The sequence below is a fragment of the Cavia porcellus genome, unplaced genomic scaffold (genome assembly GCF_034190915.1).
Source record: "Cavia porcellus strain 051 isolate PalLab524CR breed Dunkin Hartley unplaced genomic scaffold, mCavPor4.1 scaffold_25, whole genome shotgun sequence".
In the NCBI taxonomy this organism is placed as follows: Eukaryota; Metazoa; Chordata; class Mammalia; order Rodentia; family Caviidae; genus Cavia; species Cavia porcellus.
This window is the reverse complement of record NW_026947508.1, coordinates 5,233,492-5,254,829: the sequence shown is the minus strand read 5'-3', so window position 1 is coordinate 5,254,829 and position 21,338 is coordinate 5,233,492. Positions and strand designations below refer to the sequence as shown.

Here is a 21,338-nt window from a genome sequence, read left to right as displayed (position 1 = left end):
CTGAGCTAAATCCCCAGCCCCTTTGTTTTATTTTGAGACAAGGTCTCACTAAGCTGGGCTCAAACTTCAGATCCTCCCGCCTCAGCCTCCTGCGACTACAGGCATGCACCACCACGCCCGGTCTGGGCCTGTCTCTTGCAGTGCCCGGATGAAACCGGCCACATGTCACCCAGCTGTTGCGCCCCTGAGCCCGCTCTCCCGTCGCTTCCCAGGGTACAGCACCGACGGGGTGTGAACGATGGTGCTCTGCGCCCATCTCATCTACCCACAAAAGCCATCAGCTTCTCTCGCGACTGTCTCTAGGATCTCAGCTGCCCTTGTACACCCTCAGCGCCCACCCCGGGGCCTCTGGAGCCGTGGGGCTCCGACCCCGGACAAGGCCTGGGACTCGCCGAGGGGGCGCTGGCTCTGAGCCGCTCTTCCCCTCGGCGCGGACGGACTAGGGCTGAAGCCCCGCCCCTACACAGGTCATGTGACCTGCCTCGGCCAATGAGGTTCAGGCGGCGGCATCCCATCTGCGCCTGCGCACTGAGCCCTCTTCAGTCCGGCTCTGGTCCTTGGGCTTCTGTGGCCGCTGAGAGGCTGGGAGGTCGGCAAGTGGGCCAGCTCTCCGCGGGACTCAGGTAGGGAAGCATAGGCCTTGTGGGCCTTACGGTGTCTGCTGCGGACGTAGTATGTCAACAAATGCTCGAGGCTCTGTTCAGTGAAACGTAATTTATAAAAAGCGCATTCAGGAGGCTCACAAGTTTGGGCTCAGCCTGGGAAACTTAGTAAGTAAGGCCCTGTGCCAACGTTAATATTTTTTTTAAAAGGCTGGGTTCAATCCTGAGTCCAGCAGGGGGAAAAAAAAGTTTTGACAGTAACCAGTTTCCATCCCCAAACTAGATACCAAATGGGGAGCTGTGGTGGAGACCATCGTACTGGGTATACTGGTGTCCCCAGAACTTTGACTGTGATTCTCATTTGCGAGACTATCACAAACTTCCTTGGACCGGGTCATTAGGAGTTGGGTGTGTTAGTGCACATCTGTAATCCCAGCACTCGGGAGGCTGAGGCAAGAAGATGGCCAGGAATTTGAGTCAAGCCTGGGCTACCTAGTGTGTTCAAGTCAACGTGAAAAGCAAGATCCTATCTAAAAAAACAAAAGCAATAAATAAATACAGTAAGAGCCAGGGTGATGCACATCTGTAACCTCAGCATTTAGGAGGCTGAGGCAGGAAGATCACCATGTGTTCAAGGCCAGCCTGGGCTCCTTACTGAATACTAAACCAGCCTGAACTACACACTGAGACCCTGTTTCACTACAGAAATGTGCTTCTCCCTGTGCTGAGGCCGGGGCAGCCAAGGTCAAGGTGCCCACAGGCAGGCAGGTCTTGTCCATTGAGGGTCCAGTCTGCCCGCTCCTGAGCCATCCCCCTGTTCCTGTGCCCTCCATCTGGGAAGGGGCCTGGGTGCTTAGTACTCCTGCACTCCCGTCGGGTCCTAGGGGACTGTGGGGGCACCTCTAGACCACACTAGGATGTCTGTGTGTCTCTTATCAGTTCCCGTTCAAGATACCGCAAGCCAGATACAGAGCCTGCTCTGGCCCCAGGGAGGTCTGGAGGAGTTTATATTTGTAATCCAGGGAAAAGTCAGTGGGATACTAGTGAGTAAATTCCAATCCACCACTGCCAGGGCAACCCACAGCGAGAGTAGACAAAGATGTATCTGTAGTTGTGGGGAGTCAAGGGGGTCCTAAGTCCAGTCGGAACAGTGGCCAAGGCCAAGGCCACGACTCGGGGCCGAAGCCGGCTTTTATAAATTCATGAAGAGAGCAGTGGCTCGGGGAGAGCAGCACCTGGTCTGTGAGTGCCGTGAGCGGGGCTGGGCGGGGAGCACCATAGCTCTTCTGTGATACGCAGAGGCAGAGGGAGAGAGGTGTGTAAAAAGAGTACTGGCTTAGGTGGCCGGTGGCCTCTAGCTTTGGAGGAATCGGAAACAGTTTGAGGAATAATTTGGGGTTTTGTCCCCTCCATCAGCTTTGATGTCCGGCCTTCCTGCCCTGGGTCACCTCAGCCTCTTTCTCGAGGTTCAGTCCCAGCTGACAGGGCGGGGTCTCAGCCAGCTCACAAGGACTAGCTGGGAGCTGCAGTGGGCATCACTGAGTGTCACATTGCTTCAAAGGCTACGCATCAGCGCCTCCGCTAGACCCATTTGCGTGGCTTAAAGCCAGTTGAGGGGGCAGGGTGTTTTCTTGGCCAGCACTGCACACAGCAGCACACAGAAGTGGGCCAAGGCTTAGCCAAAATGGAGACAAATGGTCTTTTATGGAGAGCCGTCCCAGCACTCTCCACCAGGCCACTGGAAAACCCCAGCTGAGCCCGGGCCTACCTACACCCTCAGGAGCACAGAAAACCGTGTCATTATGTGCCTCAGGCTTTAAGGGGGTGCTTGTTCCGAGCACTGGTCACTGAGACGCACGTCTTGTCTTCTCTCCGTGGCACACAGGTTCCCTGATCCTGCAGACTCCAGATGCCCTGACTCCAGCGCCCTTCCCAAGCCATTCGCTTCCCCAGGTCCCTGGTCAAATGTCACTTCTCATTGGGTCACGAGCATAGAGCATAGCCACGTGTATTCTAACAACTCAGCTGCCTGCCGGGGCTGCTGCTCCGTTGTGAACCCTAGCAACACATGCGTGAGGCTGGGCTCAATCCCTGCACCCATAAATGTATAACAGCAGCGGCATGCCTTGCTCCTCTGAAATCTGTTTCCCTTGCCATCTGCCACATGCCTGGCACAGAGTGGGAGTATAAGTGCTTACCAGAGTGACAACTTATTTTGTATTTATTAATCTTTTGGTTCTGATGCGGGGTCCTGCTATGGGGTTCAGGCTGGCCTTGAATTCATGGCAATCCTCCTGTCTCAGCCTCCCAAGTGGTGGGATTACTGGCGTGTGTCACCATGCTCAGCTGTAGATCACTCTCTTGATAGATCCTGACTCCAGATTTGCTGAGTGAAGACCCCATGAGCTGGACAGCCCCCTCCCCAATGTCCATTGTCCCTGTTCCTCCAGGCAGAGTTCCCAGGCCTCCCCATGCTACCCCTGTGTGCAGGATGGTAGAGATGACATAGCTTGAGGAGTCCAAAGGGTCTGGGATGTGGCAGGCGCAGGACGCCTTTCCAAAGGGTCCACTAGTTGCCAGCCACCTTGCCTGACCCGCCTTGCACAGCCCTGCATCAGCAGGTCACCAGTGCAGCTGTCCTGTCTGGCTCCAGTGACCCGGGCTCCAGCAGCTGCCATCACTATTTTTACCCAGGTCTCGCTTTCGGGGTTGAGACTGCCCATTCAGGAGAGCCGTGGGCCAGTGGTAAATCAGTGCCAGCCTTCCTTTCCCTCTGTGTTTCACTGGAGCCACAAGAATCCATTCTGCTAGGTGCTGGCGGTGGAGTCCCACCCCCCTCTACTCCCCTGGCCGCTGCACAAGACAAAAAACAAATCCCCTGAGGTCCACCAGGACATCCTAGAGCAGGGGACCAGGAAGGACTTGCTGGAGAACCAGGAAGTGTCTTACTCTTCTGGTTCCTAGGACAAAATACCTGACACCCAGACTTAAAGGGGGAAAGGTTTATGTAGCTCACAGTTTGTGGAGCTTTCAGTCCATCGTTGGCCGGCTCCAAGGCAGGTGGTACCCGGCAGACGGGCATCGCAGGGGAGAAGCAGTGCATGGTGGGCAGGAGGCAGCAGGGCAACAGGAGACCACAGCTCTTTCTACCCCTCCGGTCTTATCCAGGCTACTTCGGGTGGGCAGCACACACACCCTCAACCCTGTGCCCTTGAGCTTGGCATTGCACCATGAATCAATCCCAGAGCCACACGCCCTAGATCCAGCCACCCCTGAGAAAGCCCCACCTGTGACCGCATGAGGCCTTGGGGGAGGACACCTGAGCCAGCCTTAACAGGGAGTTTCTACCTTTTCATCTGAGGAATCCCAGACCCTGTACCCATGCAGATGACACACTGGGACTGGCCTGATTTGGGCGGCTTCCCCTTCAGCTGCAAGACTCAGTCTCGAGGCGAATCCCCCTCCAGCAAGCGTGAGACCTGTGCAGTCACAGCACTGAAGCCACGGCAGCTCAGACCCTGGAGTTACGGTCGTGGTGCAGGGATGCTGAGCCTGGCTCGGCCTTCATCCCAGCCCGAGAGACTCACCCTGGAGAAGCAGGGGGCACAAAGGTTGGGGGACCAGACGTGGTGGTGTACACCAGTCATCCCAGCAGCCCCAGGAGCCAGCCTGGGGTACATAGGGAAAGTGAGTCTCTAAAAATGAGAAGCCAGAGATGGCCACGTGGAAGCAACTCATGGACTTGGTGACTCGGCAGTGAGTTAGATGAGTCACACAACTGTGCCCAGCAGGGGACAGGCCTCAGCCAAGTCATCCATCTGTGAAGGGTGCAGGGGGAATTCCGCCAACACCCACATACAGAAGAGGCCTTGGGTGCAGCTCTACACTCGCTGAAAACATGCTGCACTCAATCAGCAACCAGAAGCACCCTGAAAAAAAGAGGGTGGGAACAGAAGAGGGTGAGGGAGAGCCAGGCCTGGGGCCTGCGGTTTACAAGACCGGGGTCTCTTCACAGGCAGTGCTTGGCCAGGCTCAGCATCCCTGCACCAGGGGTCACAGGGACCCCTCACCTTATGTTAACCTAACCGGAACCCTACTCTAACCTAACCAAGCACCACCTGATGCTGGTACACTGCCCACCCCTTCAAAGTTGGGGGACTCATCATTTCTGAGACCACGAAGCTGGTGGGGAGGCCTAGGAGAGCCCCAAGGGTGGCCGTGGGGCGCAGCGGCAAGCCCAGTCCTCAGGAATGGGGGAGGAGGGCAGCTGTGTGGGGAAGCCAGCCCAAACATCTCCACACCTGTACTTTGCGCTCCCTTCTGTCTTCTGGCACCTGTGCCTCGCCCCAGCCCTTCCTCCCTCAGCTGCAGTCAGCCTTCTATGGTTTTCAGTGGTCCTGGGCGTTGAACCCAGGGCCTTCACTCTGAGCTACATCCCCAGCCCCAGGCTTTTTTTTTTTTTTAAGACAGGGTCTCAACAACTCACTCAGTTGCCTAGTGTTACGGTTTGTGTCTCGATGCCCCCCAGAGCCTCGTGCAATCAAAGGACTTTTTCAGAGGTGGCTGGATCTGGAGGGTGTGATGGTGGGATTAAGGCTATGTGGTTAGTAAATCAGCTGCTGATGGGTTTGGCACAGTTCCGGCTGGCTAGGATCACAGGTGTGAGTGCTACACCCACCCTAGGGCGCTATGCTGGATTGACAACTGGTGGTCAACCCGGGACTGAGTCAGTGTGGCACTGGGTGCGGAGGCCACCTGTGGACTGCTGTCAGTAGCACAGAGAACCAGAGGAAGGGGAGACAGTGGGCTGTTGATGGAGAAGCTTGTCACGCTGGCTTCCTGAAGGGAACCCAGCTGTTCTCATCATCGGAGGAGCTTGGGTCCTCAAGGCCACTGAGGATGGCTGCGGTCCTCTTTGGGGAACCCTGGTCCTCACCTTGAGGGTTGCTTCCTGGCTCCAGGGCAGATCCCTCAGCCTCTGGCACAAATCGTTCACCCCAATGATGCAAACCTTCAGGCTTCCACGATGACCTTTGGGCCTTCCCAGTACAGATCTCCAGTATAGACTTGCATGAGGTATTGTCGTGGGCTCTAGGCCTCCTGCTGGACTTGTGAAGGACACTGCTGGACCCAATGTGGGATCCAGGCCCTCAGTGGGATCTTTTGGGTCTCTAGAGTGTGGAAAGATCTTTTGCACTCTTTTGCATTTGACTCTTGAGGAAAATATTATAAAATATCCTATAAAGTATGTGTCCTATATTAAATCTTTTCCCTTGTAAACCCACCAACAACAGGCCGGTAGCCTGCATACAGTGTACGAGACAGAAAGAGCCTTATTTCTGTCTTGTTGCTTTTACTGCCTTCCACCACCATGAACTGTTATCCCTCACCAGGCCACCCTGCCTTGGACCCAGCCGACTATGGACTGAAACCTCCACAAGCTGTGAGCTAAATAAACCCTTCCTCTTTAACTTTGGAGGGTTGGGTATTTTGTCTCAGCAGTAAGAAAAGTAACTAGGGGGCTGGGGACTTAGCTCAGCGGCATAAGGGCCTGCCTTGCAAGGGTGTGGTCGTGAGTTTGATCCCCGGTACCGATAAAAAAGAAAAAGACAAAAAAAAAAAAAAGCATAGGCTTGAACTTGTGATCCTCCTGCCTCAGCCTCTAGGACTGCTGGGATGACAGGCATTGCGCCACCATGCCCAGTTTGAAGTCCACTTCGACGAAAGCATGGAGTGGGCTGTGGAAGTGGGAAGTGCAACAGGGCCCTGGAAGCCACCTCCAGGTGTGGAGTTTGGTGGCAGCATACATGCAGATGCAGTTTTGTTGTGTGTGGGAAGGAGCACCGCAGCTCTGCTGCCCAAGGGGAATCGTAATGCAGCCCCAATAATAAATTAGTGGGACAAAGTTTAATGAAAGCAAGACGTGATTTGCAAAGAGGAGGGAGAGAGGGGAGGCTACTGGTAAAGTCTGCTTTTAACTCCTTCGTGTCAGGATTCGTTAGGAGACCCTGTCTTCGGGACTTCGTTCCTAGAAAAAGAATGAAGATTTGACTTTTTCAACCTGGGCAGCAGGCAAGTGTGTGAAGGTCCGGACTCCTTAGGGTTTGAGAAGGTGCAGGTGATGCAGCTTCTCCACATCCACAGCCTGGGCCTGGACCTGGGCCTGGGAGAGGCCTTGCAGTGCTCCAGAGACCCCAGCTCAGAGTGTGTGGTAACGAGACCAAAGCCAGGGCCAAAAGACTGCAGTGAGACCAGGAGACACTCACACAGCATAGAACAGCACATACGGAGATCAGGTGAGGGGCACATACCTGTGATCCCACCATCAGGAAGCTGAGGTGGGGGGTTGATGTTGAGTTTTAGACCAGCCTGGGTCATTGTGTCAAAAAAAAAAAAAAAGGAAGAGCCGGGTCTGGTGCTGCACATTGTAATCCCAGCATTTGGGAGGCTGAAGCAGAAAGATCATTGAGAGCTCGAGACCAGCCTGGGCTACAAATTCTTTTTTTTTTTTTTCTTTTTCCTTTTTATCGGTACCAGGGATCAAACTCACGACTGCCTGCTTACAAGGCAGGCGCTTATGCCGCTGAGCTAAATCCCCAGCCCCTGGGCTACAAATTAAGGCCAGCCTTAACTGCATAGCAAGACCCGGTCCTCCCTACCCACCAAAAAAAAAAAAAAAAAAAAAAAAAGGAACAAAAATAAGAAATAGTGATTAACAGAAAAACTTCATTTGTGTGGTTTTTTTTTTTTTTTTTTTTTTTTGTCTTTTTCCTTTTTTATCGGTACTGGGGATCGAACTCACGACTGCCTGCTTGCAAGGCAGGCGCTTATGCCGCTGAGCTAAATCCCCAGCCCCTTGTGTTTTGTTTTTGTGCTGGGGATAGAGTCCAGGGCCTGCATGCTAAGCACAGGTTCCACCAGAGGTATAGCTCCCCAGACCCCTCTCTTCCCATAGTGGGAATTGAACCCAGGACCTGGAAATTAACGACCCTCTTGCCTCAGCATCCTGAATGGGCAGGATTACAGGCAAACACTATCCTGCCCGGCCCCAGGGTGCTCTTGACCCACTAGGAAGAAGGACTCTCCACACTCGAGATCTTACTGGGCCTGGCCCCTCATCCTGCCAGGAAGTTCCTCTTCAAAAAGGCCCAAACGTTCTTGGCTGTGCCTCAGCTTTTATGTCGAACCAGCAGCAGATGGGCCATTGCACAGCCCCAGGAGCCGTGCACCCGTTCAGTTCGCTTGCAGCAGTGATGTTGCCCAATAAGCCCACTGGAAGTAGCAGTGCAGTGCAGGGCCTGCAGGAAGGGCAACTGAGCGGGCTCAGGCCCAGGCAGTGAGCCCTGCGGCCTATAACAAGCTGGAAGCAGCCCAGGGAGGGCATCTGGGCATCCTGGATCTGGGAAGTGATGTGGAGTTGAAGGAATCGCCACTAATCATTAACATTCGAGCCACGGTTTGTGGTCACAGTGCCGCAGCAGCTTCCAGGAATCTTGCAATAGCAGCTGAGATCCGGTTCTGCCTTTGATGCCTCCCAAGGCTCCTAGCCCAGGCCAGACAGCAGTTGCAAGAGCCCTGTTGTTCGTCTCTATCTTTCTAACCATTTTAAAGGAAAGATTGTTTGGAGTCCCTCCAAGACCACGCCTTAGAAGGGCTCTGGAGAGAGTGTGAAGTGTGTGATTTCCTACAGCTCCTAGGAGGGGTACCAGACATTGGCTGTTGATTGAGCTGCTGAGTCACCAGCTGGGATACTAGATTTTTGCAGCCAAAAACCGTCTCTGTGTTATTGGTGAAATCACACTCTGCTTGCAAAATTGGTGACTTTCTAACAACACATCTAAAGCTCTCTGCTGAATTTAATCCTGAAGACCTTGTTTCTTAGTCAATGGAAAGCAATTGGCCTTCATTTGTACCCAGTGCCACAGAAACCTAGGCCAAAATGGAGCCCCAGCCATCAAATCAGTTTTGCATCTGATCAGATGATAAATAAGCAAATTCAAGAATGTCTTTGAACTGCTCTGTGCAAAACAATATGGAAAATATAGGGAGGCCTGACATTTTAGCTGTCACCTTTTCAGAAGGGGGGGGAAAGGAGGGGGGCAGAGAAAATACAAAAATAAATACAACAGAAAATGAGGCAATTCCTCCAGCTCTTTCTTGGAGGGTGCTCCACCGCACGGCCTATTTTTTGTTTCCTTTTGTTTTTGTTTTTGAGATAGGGCCTGGCTATGCAGTTGAGGCTGGCCTTGAACTCACTGTGTAGCCCTGGCTAGCCTCAAACTAGAGGTGATCTTTCTGCCTCAGCCTCTGAAGTGCTGAGCTTATAGGCATGTGTCACCATGCCCAGCTAAGAGCTCCTTTTAATGGTGATTAAGGTAAAATGACCTCACCTACCCTCTCCTGTGTTTCATTTGCCAAACCACCATGGAGTATTATATGACTTGAACTCATGAGAAAGTTTTTGTGCCTATGTGAAATTCCAACGGACCTGACCTATTGAATTACGATGCAAATTCAGCCAGACCTGTAATCCCAGCACTCAGGAGGCTGAGGCAGGAGGCATGTGAGAGTTCAAGACCAGCCTGGGCTACAAAGTGAGTTCAAGACCAGCCTGAACTGCATGTGAAACCCTGTCTTAAAAACACAAATAAAATAAAATAAAATGAAATGTTTGCAGGCTCCAGCACAGAAAAAGAATTTTCAGGACTCACCGTTAAGAGGCATAAAGATGTTTATTAGGCAGAAATTTAAAAGTACACAAAGACATACATTGTAGCGTGAAGACAAGTGGGAAGGAGATCCTGCACCCTGATGAGCTACAGCTGAGCATTTTTAGGGAGCAAGGCTGGGCTATGAAGCTTCCTTTCAAGCAGTAGCGTTACCAAGGGCCAAAGAATGAATGAACCCGGAGGAGCCACTCCGGGTGGGGCGCCGCTGGGGTGCAGCATCAGGGCAGTCTGTGCCTAGCATGCACAAGGCCTTGATTTCAATCTCTGCACCTAAATAAATGGATAAACGTGACATCTGGGGAAAGGACCCTTCCTTGGGCAATCCTGGCTGGAGAGTCGCAAGTGATCAGGCAGACAGGACAAAGGCCCGGGTCACCTTGGCGGGAATTTACGGGACGCGGATGCGCCACGCAGCCGCACAAGGCCCACGGCCCCACTGCCCAACGTCTCCACGCCGCGGGTCTCTGCCCGCGCGGTGGGCGGTCCGCAGGAGGGCGGCGCCCGAAGGTCGCCCCCAAGGTCGCGGCCGGACGTGCGGCGACGCCGAGCGCGTGCGGGACTCGGAGTACGTGACGGGGCCCCGAGCCCTGATGCCCGCCGCCCAGCCACGCCCCTGCGCGTCCCCGCCTCCGCAGTCCCCGCTCGGCTGCGAGGCCCCGATCTGGGAGCTCGCCAGCCCCCCGACACAGCCGCCGGGGCCCCTCGGCCCCCGGGCCCGCCAGCCCCAGGCCCCCCAGGCCCCGCGGCCTCCACGCCACCGCCCTCACCCTCCCCGGCCCGAGCTGCAGCCGCAGGCCCGCCCCTTCCCGCGGGGATTCTGAGCGACGGCTCACCTGGCCAATGGTGAGGCCAAGCTGACGTGGGCGTGTTCCGGGGGCGGGAGGTGGGCGGGGCCTCGCGAACTGGGCAGGAAGTCTGGGCGGGCGGAGCTGAGAGCTGTTCGGGGAGTGGGATCGCCCGAGTCTCTCCTCTTAGACGCGCACCTCGGTGTCTGTAGCACCCTCTCCTTCCTTCGTGGGCAGCGAGATCCGGTAGCCAGGTAGGGGTTCCGAGAGGGCCTCCGGGAAGGCAGCGCGGGGTTTCCTAACTTTAGAGGTGCCTTCCTCTCGAAGCAGCGCGGGCTCGGCGTGGGGGTCTCGGGCACGTGCGAGCCCACCTTCTCCAGCAATATCGGGGGTCCCACGGAGCGCCCCGAGCGCAGTTCGACCACCTTATAAGTGGGGCGCAGCGGCAGGCACCTGTTGGAGCTCGCTCTCCTTGGGGGTGGGCAAAGCGTAGATCCCTGTGTGGCCCCCCCCGGGGGGTGGCAGGAGCGGATCCACGTGCGACCCCGCAGCGGCGGGGATCAGGAGGTCGGGGCTGCGCGCGCCGAACGCTCGTGGTCACGGGCCCGCGGAGCAAAAGGCCGCTGTCCATCATGAGCCCAGGGCATGCCCTAGGGGACAGAGATCGACCTCACCTCGTTGTCCATGCCAGCCAGCCCCATCCAAAATGGAGGAGGGGGCAGGGACTGGGAGCCGGGGAGGCCGCGGGCCTCTCCCCCACCTCAGTGACCGCGAGACTCCGAGAAGCCGCTTATTCCGGAAGACACCGAGCAGGGCCTCCAGATTGCTAGCAAGCCCTGCGGGGGAGCTCCCCCAAGGCAGGCACGGCCTCCTGGCTGGCCGCAGCCGCTGTGGCTTGGCCTTCGGGGTCCACGTGTTGGTCGGGGTTCAGCGCAGGCCTCTTCCCGGCTTCCGCTCCCTAAACTTGAACGACTTTGGAGTGTAGTGTTTCCACCCGATTTGAAGATAAATCACACAGTTTATTTTTACGTGAAACTGGTTATTTCATCTTTTGTGACTAAAATGAAACCAGAAAGGCCGTGAGTCTAAGATAAAGATAGGTCTACACAGTCAATCTGTGCAGCCCTGGGGTGGGGAGAGTGACTGGAAGTGGCCCGAGGGAAGATGTGGGGTGAGGAGAGGTGTGCCTTCATTTGCCTTTTCCAACACGGTAGAGAAAAACTGGGTACCTTTTTTTTCTCCTTCGATGAATAGAACTCCATTGTTACACACACGACAAAACTACAAGAGTGGTTTTGAAACTTAAAAAAAAAAAAAAAGATGATGCCACTTCCCGCCCCAGAACATTCCAGAGACTGCGGCTCCTGAGCCCAGGTCAGCTCCGGCTCTGCAGCTTGAGGGGCCGCTTTATTTTTGGAGCACTCTCCACAGGGAGAAAGAGGTTTTCTTGGAGGACTTGTTACTGCAAATATTTTTTGTCTTTTTTTGGTTTTTGTCCTCTTTGAGACAAAAGGGGTCTCACTATGCAGTTAAGTCTGGCCTTGAGCTCACTTTGTAGCCTAGGCTGGTCTCCAGTTTGCAACATCCTTCTGCCTCAGCCTCTCCACTGTTGGGTGTGCCAGCATACCAGCTGCGTTTATTTTTACAGCTCATTGATTTTTTTTTTTTTTTTTTTGTACTAGGTATTGCACTCACAACCTTGCGCTTGGAAGACAGGCTCTTATGCCACTGAGCTAAATGCCCTGCTTTTTTTTTTTCATTTTTTTTATTGGTACCGGGGATCGAACTCACGAGTGCCTGCTTACAAGGCAGGCGCTTATATCGCTTATATCGCTGAACTAAACCTCCAGCCCTCCTGCTGTGAATTCTGCCCGACTTTTTTCTTAGTTGCCATCATGGGGAACCAGCTTTTTGTTCTGGCTTCTCCCTTTTCTGCTTTGTCCCACGTGGTTTTGCAGTGACCTCCACATCCCCGCTGCCTTTACCATTTGTCCCTGGCCCTCTCCACTCCCCTGCCAAGCCCATGGTTAGCTGGGGACAGTGACCCACTTGAGAGCAGTTCTGCATGGTTTCCACGTTCATCTGTCCTGCCGAATTTGGTTTCTTCCAGCCCTGGGTTCTCAGGCAAGGCCCGAGCGCCAGGGCGAGGCCTTCAGGGCTGAGGGTTTTTACTTGGTTCATTTTTTCCACTGGTGCCAGGGATTGAACTCTGGGTGACGCGTGCTCAAAGCTCTGCCTCTGTACTGCGACTGAAACCAGCACAGGGGCCAGAGCCACGCTGGAAGACACCCAGCCAGGCCTTACCTGAGCTGCCCTGGGACCATTTTAAATCATTTTTAATCACGTATTTTGGTACCAGGAATCGAACTCAGGACCTAGTACTTGCCAGGCAGGCATTTATGCCACTGAGCTATGTCCCTGGCCTCTTTTTGAAGGACAAACTGTTTCCCCACAGAACCCCAACATGTCCATCCTCAAGGTGCATGCCCGAGAGATCTTTGACTCTCGTGGGAACCCCACTGTTGAAGTTGACCTCTACACTGCCAAAGGTAAGTGTTCTTGGCTGCCCACAGTTCCTTCTGCCTGCTCAGTTTTATTTATAGGGTCTTGCTGTGCAGTTCAGGCTGGCTGTGAGCTCACCTTGTACCCCAAGCTGGTCTCAAACTCCCAGCAGTCCTCCTGCCTCGACACTCAGGAGTTCGAGGCCAGCATGGACTGCGTAGCCAGGTCCTGTCTGAAAAGATCAGTCCATCAGTGAGCAAATAAACAAAGGGCATGCAGTCAGAGCCTTTGGGGAAGGGACAGTGTTCTGCCAAGCAAATTGATGGCTGCCTCCCCTTACAAGGTGGGGTGGCTCCCAGGTCACCAAGTCAGGACAGTAAGGTGACACCTTGAACCTTGTCCCTAAAAGGATGCACCGTGCCTTGCTGGCTGCATGGTTTTCTGTGACCAAATAAGCAGATGGCCTGTGATGGGGCGAGCCCTTCCCCTCAGTAAGGAAAGCGAGCGGCTGCAGGGGAGCCCAGACCAGGGCAATTGCAGTGCAGTCCCCTCGGCACCAGGGACACCCAGCGCAGAGCGCTTGTTTCTACCTGACCAGCCGTGGCTCCTAGAAGAGTTTCCGGTGTGAAGCACCTTGGAATGGGCCTTCCTGCAAGCTTTCACTGGAAACGGGGTGGGAGACAGTGCTGCACGCTACCTGGGAGGCAGAGGCAGGGAAATTGCAGGATTCATGCCAGCCAGGGCAAGCTGAGAGACTCTCAAAAAAACCAAAGACAACCTTTTAAGAAAATCCAGCATCTCTCCAGGCCCATGTCCTCCAGCAGTGCCCATGTGTTTCATAAGTAGGCTCGGTGGGTGCAGTTGGCAGGCGCCCAGACCCAGCGGCTGTCCAGGACCTGCCAGTCAGAGCTGAGTCACTGTCGACTCAGCCCCTTCCTTCTGCCTGCTTCTCCCCACCCCGTTCCTGCCCCTGCCTGCCTCGGGGAGCCCAGTTTTCCTTGGGTGCGTGTTTGCTGATGAATTCCCAGGGTTCCTGGGATGCTGTGAGCACCCACAACCTGCAGGACCCGCTGGATCTTTGTTTTGTTTGTTGAGACGGGGTCTGGCTGTGTCACCTTGAATTCTCGGTGATCCTCCTGCCTCAGCCTCCCGAGTGTGAGTGCTGGGATTATAGGCCTGAGTCATCATGAGTGACTAAAATCTGCACTTTAGCAAGATCTCCAGGTGGCCCGTGGGTGCATGAAGGTTCTGGAAGAAGCTCTGCCCAGGCGCGCATCTGTCATGGCAGGGTCTGCACAACAGAATCATAGAACCCGACGGGCGGGAAGAACAGGCCGTCAGGGCCTCCCAGTTGGTAGAAGGGAGTGACAGCTGCCCTCCGAGAGTGGGAGCCAGCAGTCTCCCTCAGCTGCTGATTCTCTCCCCTCCTCCAGGCCTGTTTCGAGCTGCTGTGCCCAGCGGGGCCTCCACTGGCATCTACGAGGCCTTGGAGCTGCGTGACAATGACAAGACACGTTACATGGGCAAGGGTGAGGCTGGGCTGCCCTTCAGGGGTTTGCACTCACGGTGGACTGGTGACCATGCAGTGGCTTTGGGGACAGTGGCTTCCCATTCCCTGTGTTTCTATTGCATTCTGCCTCCTTCTGGGCAGGGAAAAGGGGACCTGTGGGAGGGTGGGGCTGCTGAGAGCCCCCGGGGTTAACTAAGTCACAGGCTCAGCCCAGTGCAGCCCCCTCTGTGGACGGCACTCTGGCCAGGTCGCAGGGAGCACACGGGTGAGACCTTGCCTGTCCCAGGGCGACAGCTCTCCAGGTGGCAGCAGAGGTCTGCAGAGCCTCCGTGCTCAGGCTGCCTGAGTGCTCTCCCTGAGCACCACTGACCCTGTCCCCCGGTGGCTGTGGGGGGACTTCCTGGGGCTGGGATGGTCACTGCCTGGGGGTGAGAGGTGGGGCCCAAGGAAGGCGCCTGGCCCCTACCACCTTCTCTTCTCTCACGGTTCCTTGCCGTCTGTCCCCTCTGCTTTCTTTCCTGAGTCCCTCTCTCCTCTGTCCTCCTGGTGGGGCAGGTGTCTCCAGACCTGTTAAGTATGTCAATGAGTTCCTGGCACCAGCTCTGTGCACGCAGGTAATGCGCCGGCCGTGGCCTGGTGCATGGCGTGACACTAACCCCCTCGGATACTCAAGGCTGCTCCTGTGTGGCTCTAACCCGTGGGTCCGAGGTGCAAGCGCTCAGACTGGGCCGAAACCCACTTGGGGCGCGGGAAGGGTGTAGGCAGAGGTCCTGGGGCTTCAGCCTGCAGCCTCCTATTTCTTTAGCGGCGCTGCTCAAGCCTGTAACTTTTAACCGAAGTCAGTAATCGATTGATTATTCCTTCTAGGTGTGTCAAAGGCTGTTGAGCACATCAATAATACTATTGCACCTGCCCTGGTTAGCAAGGTAGGACCTGCCTCCCGGTCACTGACGCCCAGCAGTGCCCCAGAGCCAGCCCTAGGCCGAGGCCCCTCCTGTTCACAGAGGAGCTCATTCTGAGAGCTGCAGAAGTCGGGGATCCCAGCATGTGGTGCATGATGTAACCTCCACTCCTGTGCCCGCAGCTAACAGCACCTAGAGATGAAGCTGCCTCCACCCTCGGCTTTTTCCCCTGTAACTGTCTTAGTTTGGGGAGGGCTTGGGTATTTTTGAGACAGGGTCTCACCTTGTAGGGCAGGCTGGCTGGCCTTCAGTACAAGGGGATCCTCCTGCCTCAGCCTTGGTGTGCTAAAATTACAGGTGTGCACCACTGGGGAGAGTCAGTCTGCAACTCTCTTGGCCTTCAGGGAGTGAAGGGCCAGATTTCAGAGCTAGTGGAGGTGTTTCCTGGCCGTAGTGACTTCAGAACTTGGGAATTTTTCATGCACCTCTGCTGACTCTTCTTACAGTGCACCTCTTGTTAATTGGCAACTCCCACAGGGGGGTGTGGTGGCACATGCCTGTAGGCCCAGCCACCTGGGAGGTTGAAGGAAGCGCCTGACTTGAGTTCAGGAGTTCCGTCAACGGTGCAAGACCTCAGCTCCCCAGAAAACCTTTCCTTAAGGGACTGGGGCTGTGTGACAGCGGGGAGGCCTGGCTTCCCTCCCCAGCACCAAAAAAGAAATCCTGCTTGTAACTTTAGTTTGTGCAGCAGGGAGAAGTCGAGCCGCCGTGGGAGACCTGGGGCCCTGCGTCAGCCCACACGCCCTGTTCTGCACCCTAACCCCCGGGAGAGAGGGAAGGTGCTCCCTTGTCACCGCCCTTATTTGGGCCTGGTGTCTGTGGCGCCCTTTAATTGGTCCCTCCCTGCCTGATTCCCTGAGGAAGAAGTTCCTGGCTGGCTCTGCCTGTGTGCACCCTGTGATATTGTCCCTTGGTGCCCCGCATGGCACAATGTCCCCTGGGGAGTGCATGGCACCTGGGCGGTTGGCAAGGCCTGGCCTCTGCGCTGCCTGCCTGGGTGACTGCTGGTTGCAGCGGTGCTGTATGAAACCGCAGCAGACTCAGATTATGAGAGTGCCGCGGTAGAGGCCGAGGCCGTTTGGTTTTTGAGGCTGCCTTGCTGTGGGTAGCCCCCCACCCTGTCTGTCTCCAAAGAACTAGGATTGCAGGTGTGCACTGTCACACCTAACCTCCGTGTTTTAGTTTTTATGAAGTTGTGTGTTATGATTGATTTTTTTTTTTTTTTTTTTAATTTTCAGGGATAAAAATACTACTCTGAGCCAATTTTGAAGACACCAGTCTTTTAAAATAGCCATTTTGATCAGCCATCAGATGTTTAGCTAAATGATTTTGGGCTCCTTACAGAAATTAAGTACCCAGGCCAGACGTGGTGACACATAGCTATAATTGAAGTACACTGCTTGGGGGCTGAGGCAGGAAGGTTCCTATGAGTTTGAGCCCAGCATCAGCTATAGTGACACTATAAAAAAGTACCAAGAGCCAGGCGTGGTGGTGCATGCCTGTGATCCCAGTGCTTAGGAGAGGCTGAGGCAGGGGGATGGTTGTGAGTTCTAGACTACAAAGTGAGGACCAGCCCCAACTGCAGAGCAAGACCCTGTCTCAAAAAACAAAAAAAAAATAACCAAACAAAAAAGAGTAGGGACAGAGGATTTAGCACAGTGGCACAAGTGCCAGCCTGGCGAGCACAAGGTCATGAGTTCCATCCCCAGTCCCACCCCACCAAATGTGAAGAAACGGAAGTCCTGCATCCTGTAGGGATAGATCGTAACCTTTGACCTTAGCCGAGAGGCTAAGACCCCGCGCTGCACAGTGGGCTCTGTTATGTCCACAGCCTGTGGCTGGCCGGGCTGGCCACTGTGTGAGGTGACCTCAGGTCTGAGGGGACCGGGTTGGCTTGAAGGCGGAGGCTGCTTTGTGTCTGGGTTTTCTCGTGGTGCTGGCTGGAGCCCAGGCCCTCAGCTCACCCCTGGCCCACCCCTGACACCGTCCACCTAACTCTGGTCTTGGCTCCGAAGCAGCAGGCAGCCCTCAGCCTCCCCTCTCCCCCCAGAAGCTGAACGTCGTGGAGCAGGAGAAGATCGACAAGTTGATGATCGAGATGGACGGGACTGAGAACAAATGTGAGTCCCTGACCTGGGCACCCGGGGCGGCTCCTTCAGCAGAACCCTGGGAAGGAACTGGGCCACCATCCGGCTTCTTCTCATCCTGTTGCTTTACAATGCCTTTGTGGGCCGGGGATTCAGCTCAGCAGCACAGGCACCTGCCTGGCAAGTGCCAGTTCATGAGTTTGATCTCCAGTACCAAAAAAACCCAAACTAAAGTCTCATGTTTGTTATTTTGAGAGGGGTCTCTAGTTCAGGCTGGCCTCCTGCTCACTGAGATCCTCCTGCCTCAACCTCCCTATGGCTGGGAATTTGTGTGTGTCCCCGCACCTAGTTTAGAAGTCATATTTTCAGTGCCAGGAGTGTGACCTGACGACAGCAGCCTTGGGACTGGTTGTCCTCTTGCTGGGTGTGGGGCTCCGTGGTAGGGGGCTTGTCCAGCACACATGAGGCCCTGGGTTCAATCCCCACCACCACAGGGAGCAAAGATGAACAGTCGCCCTCTCCTCCAGGGCTCATGGATGAGAGGGTGTCCGGGCACCGGTGGCTCTGCTCGAGGGAAATCCCGAGCACAGGCCAGAGGCTGGGGCCGCAAGACAGGCGCGGAAGAAACACCTGAGGGTTAGCCAGGGGTGTCCCGAATTCAAACCCCTCCTGGCCACCCAGTGACTCCCCAAGGTCCCGTCTCAAACAAGCCAGGGCTTCAGTGTCACTCATCACCACAGACCGGGTCCCGCCCCTGGGGAAACATGGAAGGTTTTGTTCACCTCCTTCCCTTGCAGCCAAGTTCGGGGCGAATGCCATCCTGGGGGTGTCCCTCGCCGTGTGCAAGGCCGGCGCTGTGGAGAAGGGGGTGCCGCTGTACCGCCACATCGCCGACCTGGCCGGCAATGCCGAGGTCATCCTGCCAGTCCCTGTGAGTGGCCCCAGGGGACGTCTGCGAGGGGCAGGGGCACCCTGAGATGCTGGCCTGACCTTTCCCGGGTCGGGGTGTCTGGCTTGTGGGGGGCAGGTGACAGGTATGCTGAGCTAGTTGGGGTGATGGGTGCCCTGGCCCCGCTGACCTGTCCCCGGTGGTCCCCCGGCCCCAGGCTTTCAACGTGATCAACGGGGGCTCCCACGCTGGCAACAAGCTGGCCATGCAGGAGTTCATGATCCTGCCCGTGGGCGCGGACAGCTTCAAGGAGGCCATGCGCATCGGCGCCGAGGTCTACCACAACCTGAAGAACGTCATCAAGGAGAAGTACGGCAAGGACGCCACCAACGTGGGCGACGAGGGCGGCTTCGCGCCCAACATCCTGGAGAATAAGGAAGGTAGGGCCGCCCCTCCGGGATCCGGGCGTTCCTCAGGGTGGAGTCCTGCCTCGGCCTCCCTGGTGCTGGGGTTGTAGGTAAGGGTAGCCAGTGAGATTCCAGGTGTCCCCTCGCTGGGATCTACAGGAAATTACCTTCTCACAGACTGACCCTAACTGGATGGGACCGCAGGGCCGGGAGCCACCTGTGTGCCCTGCCTGGGTCAGGTCAGGCCACGCTGCCACTTGAGACAACCCAGAGGTGGCCCTGGATGCCTGGGGCTCCCTCCTGGCTCCCAGCCTAGCCTCTGTTTAAACTTGGCTGGGAGACAGCCGGTGTCAGCTGCTGGCTGTGACTGTCCTGGCCTCCTGGCCTGTGCAGCTGTCCCTGGGCGCTTTGCCGTGAGGAGGTTCCTTTCCTGGGGTGGCTACCAGCCTCCCAAGGGGTGATGCCCAGGGCCTGGCAGGGTCAGGCCCCTGCTCCTCCATCTCCTGTCCCCACATGACTGCTGCCCTCTGCCCACCTGTGACCTGTCTCCCATGTCCCCAGCCCTGGAGTTGCTAAAGAATGCCATCGGGAAGGCGGGCTACACGGACAAGGTGGTCATTGGCATGGACGTGGCCGCGTCCGAGTTCTTCAGGTCTGGAAAGTATGACCTGGACTTCAAGTCCCCCGACGACTCCAGCAGGTACATCTCACCGGATCAGCTGGGTGACCTCTACAAATCCTTCATCAAAGACTACCCAGGTGAGCAGGAACCACGACGACCTGGGCGGGGGGCTTACAAGAGGAAAAACTGAGGCGTGGGGCGGTTTATAGCTGACCCAGGGTCCCAGACTCTGCATTAACCATTATACTTCATGACTGTACTGTTCTTTCTCTTTTTTCTTTTCTCTTGGTGCTGGGAGAACGCCAGCACTAAGGACCTTTGAACAAGGACCTTTGCACGTTTTGCACGAAGTTACAAACTTGTTTGTTTTAACAGTTTCACTGGGTCATTCAGCTGCCCAGGCCAGGCTCGCAGTTAGGATTCTCCTGCTTCAGCCTCGAGTGCCGGGTCTTTAGATGTGCTGTGTGATCCCAGCTTTGGTTTTTTGAGACAGGATCTCAATATGTAGGTCCGGGCAGCCTGGAGCTTCAGGGCCCAGGCTGGCATGGAAATCCTGCCTCAGCCTTCTGCGTACCCGGATCACAGCTACACCTGTTCTGCTTTATTAAAAAATAAAATTTTCTTTTGCAATGCTGAGGGTGAACCTGCAGCCTTGAGTGTGCCAGGACTCGGCACTGGGCTATATGCCCCATACCAAAACGCCCAGGGGGGCAAGTGTCCCCCTTTAGGAAAAGAGCAGAGTGGGGACATGAAAGCCGGCAGTAGGTGGTGACGGTGACAGGGAGGTGTCCCCGTCCCGGCCTGGCTCACGCTCTGCACCGCGGCCCACCCTCCTCAGTGGTGTCCATCGAGGACCCCTTCGACCAGGACGACTGGGACGCCTGGCAGAAGTTCACAGCCAGCGTGGGCATCCAGGTGGTGGGCGATGACCTCACGGTGACCAACCCGAAGCGCATCGCCAAGGCCGTGAACGAGAAGGCCTGCAACTGCCTGCTGCTCAAAGTCAACCAGATCGGCTCCGTGACCGAGTCCCTGCAGGCGTGAGTGCCCGGGCTCCATCCCTGGGCATGATGGGCAGGACGGAGGCAGGGTGGGACGGGACACGCGCCTTTTCCCCCCCAGGGTTTCCTCCCTGGTGACCCTCCTGCCACAGCCTCCAGAGTGTCAGGTTTACACATGTGTGCCAGCACACCTGGCTCCCGAGCTGTGTGGCAGCAGGGCTGTGCCGAAGGAAACTGAGGCACGACGTGTGTGTCTCTGGCTCCCAGGTGCAAGCTGGCGCACTCCAATGGCTGGGGCGTCATGGTGTCCCACCGGTCCGGGGAGACAGAGGACACTTTCATCGCCGACCTGGTGGTGGGGCTCAGCACCGGGCAGGTAAGGACTGAGTGGTGGGAGAGCTTGGGCTGCTCGGACCCCAGCCCCTCTGGTCCCTTCCCATGGTGGCCGACACCTGCCAACCTGGCCCTCCGTTCTCCCCAGATCAAGACTGGCGCACCGTGCCGATCCGAGCGCCTGGCCAAGTACAACCAGCTCCTCAGGTAGGAGCCCAGGGGAGCAAGGCCATGCGGGATTGTGCCCGTCCACCGCTCGGTGCCACCATATGGACCCTAACCTGCCCTCTCTCTCCCCAGAATCGAGGAGGAGCTGGGCAGCAAGGCCAAGTTCGCAGGCCGGAACTTCAGAAACCCCCTGGCCAAGTAGGCTGAGGCGGGCCAGCACCCAGGTCACAGGGCCCAGTAGTTAGGTCCCCTCACACCACCGCTTCTGTAGATGCCAGTGGGGCCACCCGGGGCCCAGGACCCCAGCTCTGATCATCATGCTCGTCACCTGTGTCCCACCATGTCTGGAGTCTCGTGTTCCCAGTGTTCTGTGCGAAATAAAGGCCCCGACTCCCCAGGAGAGTGTGTGTTGCAGAGGTGATGAGGGCAGGGCCCGGGAGGCAGCACCACCCTGGGAGAAGATGCACAGGCACTGCTGCTCCCTGGGTGGCAGCATCTGGGTCCCCTGTCACAGCGGTGCACTTCACAGTGACACCCAGCACAGCCACTGCCCTGGGCAGAGCTGGTGAGGGCGCTGGAAAGCGTATTGTACGGAAGGTGGGTCTAGTATCAGTGTTAAAAAAGCTCGGGTTGTGCGGCTTGGTTTAGTTCAATCCCTGATTCCACTAAGACATTTCTGTGCCTCTATCTACAGTCTCCCTGCAAAAAACCCAGACTGCAGAAAGCACTAGAATAGTGTGC

At 56.1% G+C, this 21,338-nt stretch overlaps 1 protein-coding gene across 4 annotated transcripts; it reads left to right on the top strand.

Moving 5' to 3' along the window:
• The first annotated feature begins 495 nt into the window (after positions 1-495).
• Positions 496-20,997, top strand: Eno1 (enolase 1). Of its 4 annotated transcripts, none has more exons than XM_005004206.4 (12): positions 496-623; positions 12,572-12,665; positions 14,052-14,147; positions 14,996-15,054; positions 17,141-17,210; positions 17,975-18,108; positions 18,284-18,506; positions 19,035-19,232; positions 19,934-20,135; positions 20,364-20,472; positions 20,578-20,636; positions 20,730-20,997. In XM_005004206.4, exons 2-12 carry the CDS (start codon positions 12,581-12,583, stop codon positions 20,797-20,799), a joined length of 1,305 nt encoding a protein of 434 aa, XP_005004263.1. In that variant the 5' UTR covers positions 496-623; positions 12,572-12,580; the 3' UTR covers positions 20,800-20,997.
• Positions 20,998-21,338: the final 341 nt, after the last annotated feature.

Coding starts and splice junctions, on each gene's coding strand:
- Eno1 (XM_005004206.4), top strand. CDS start 12,581: ATGTCCATCCTCAAGGTGCATGCCCGAGAGATCTTTGACTCTCGTGGG. Junction 20,136..20,363: donor GTGACCGAGTCCCTGCAGGC/GTGAGTGCCCGG, acceptor TCTGGCTCCCAG/GTGCAAGCTGGCGCACTCCA. Junction 20,473..20,577: donor TGGGGCTCAGCACCGGGCAG/GTAAGGACTGAG, acceptor CGTTCTCCCCAG/ATCAAGACTGGCGCACCGTG.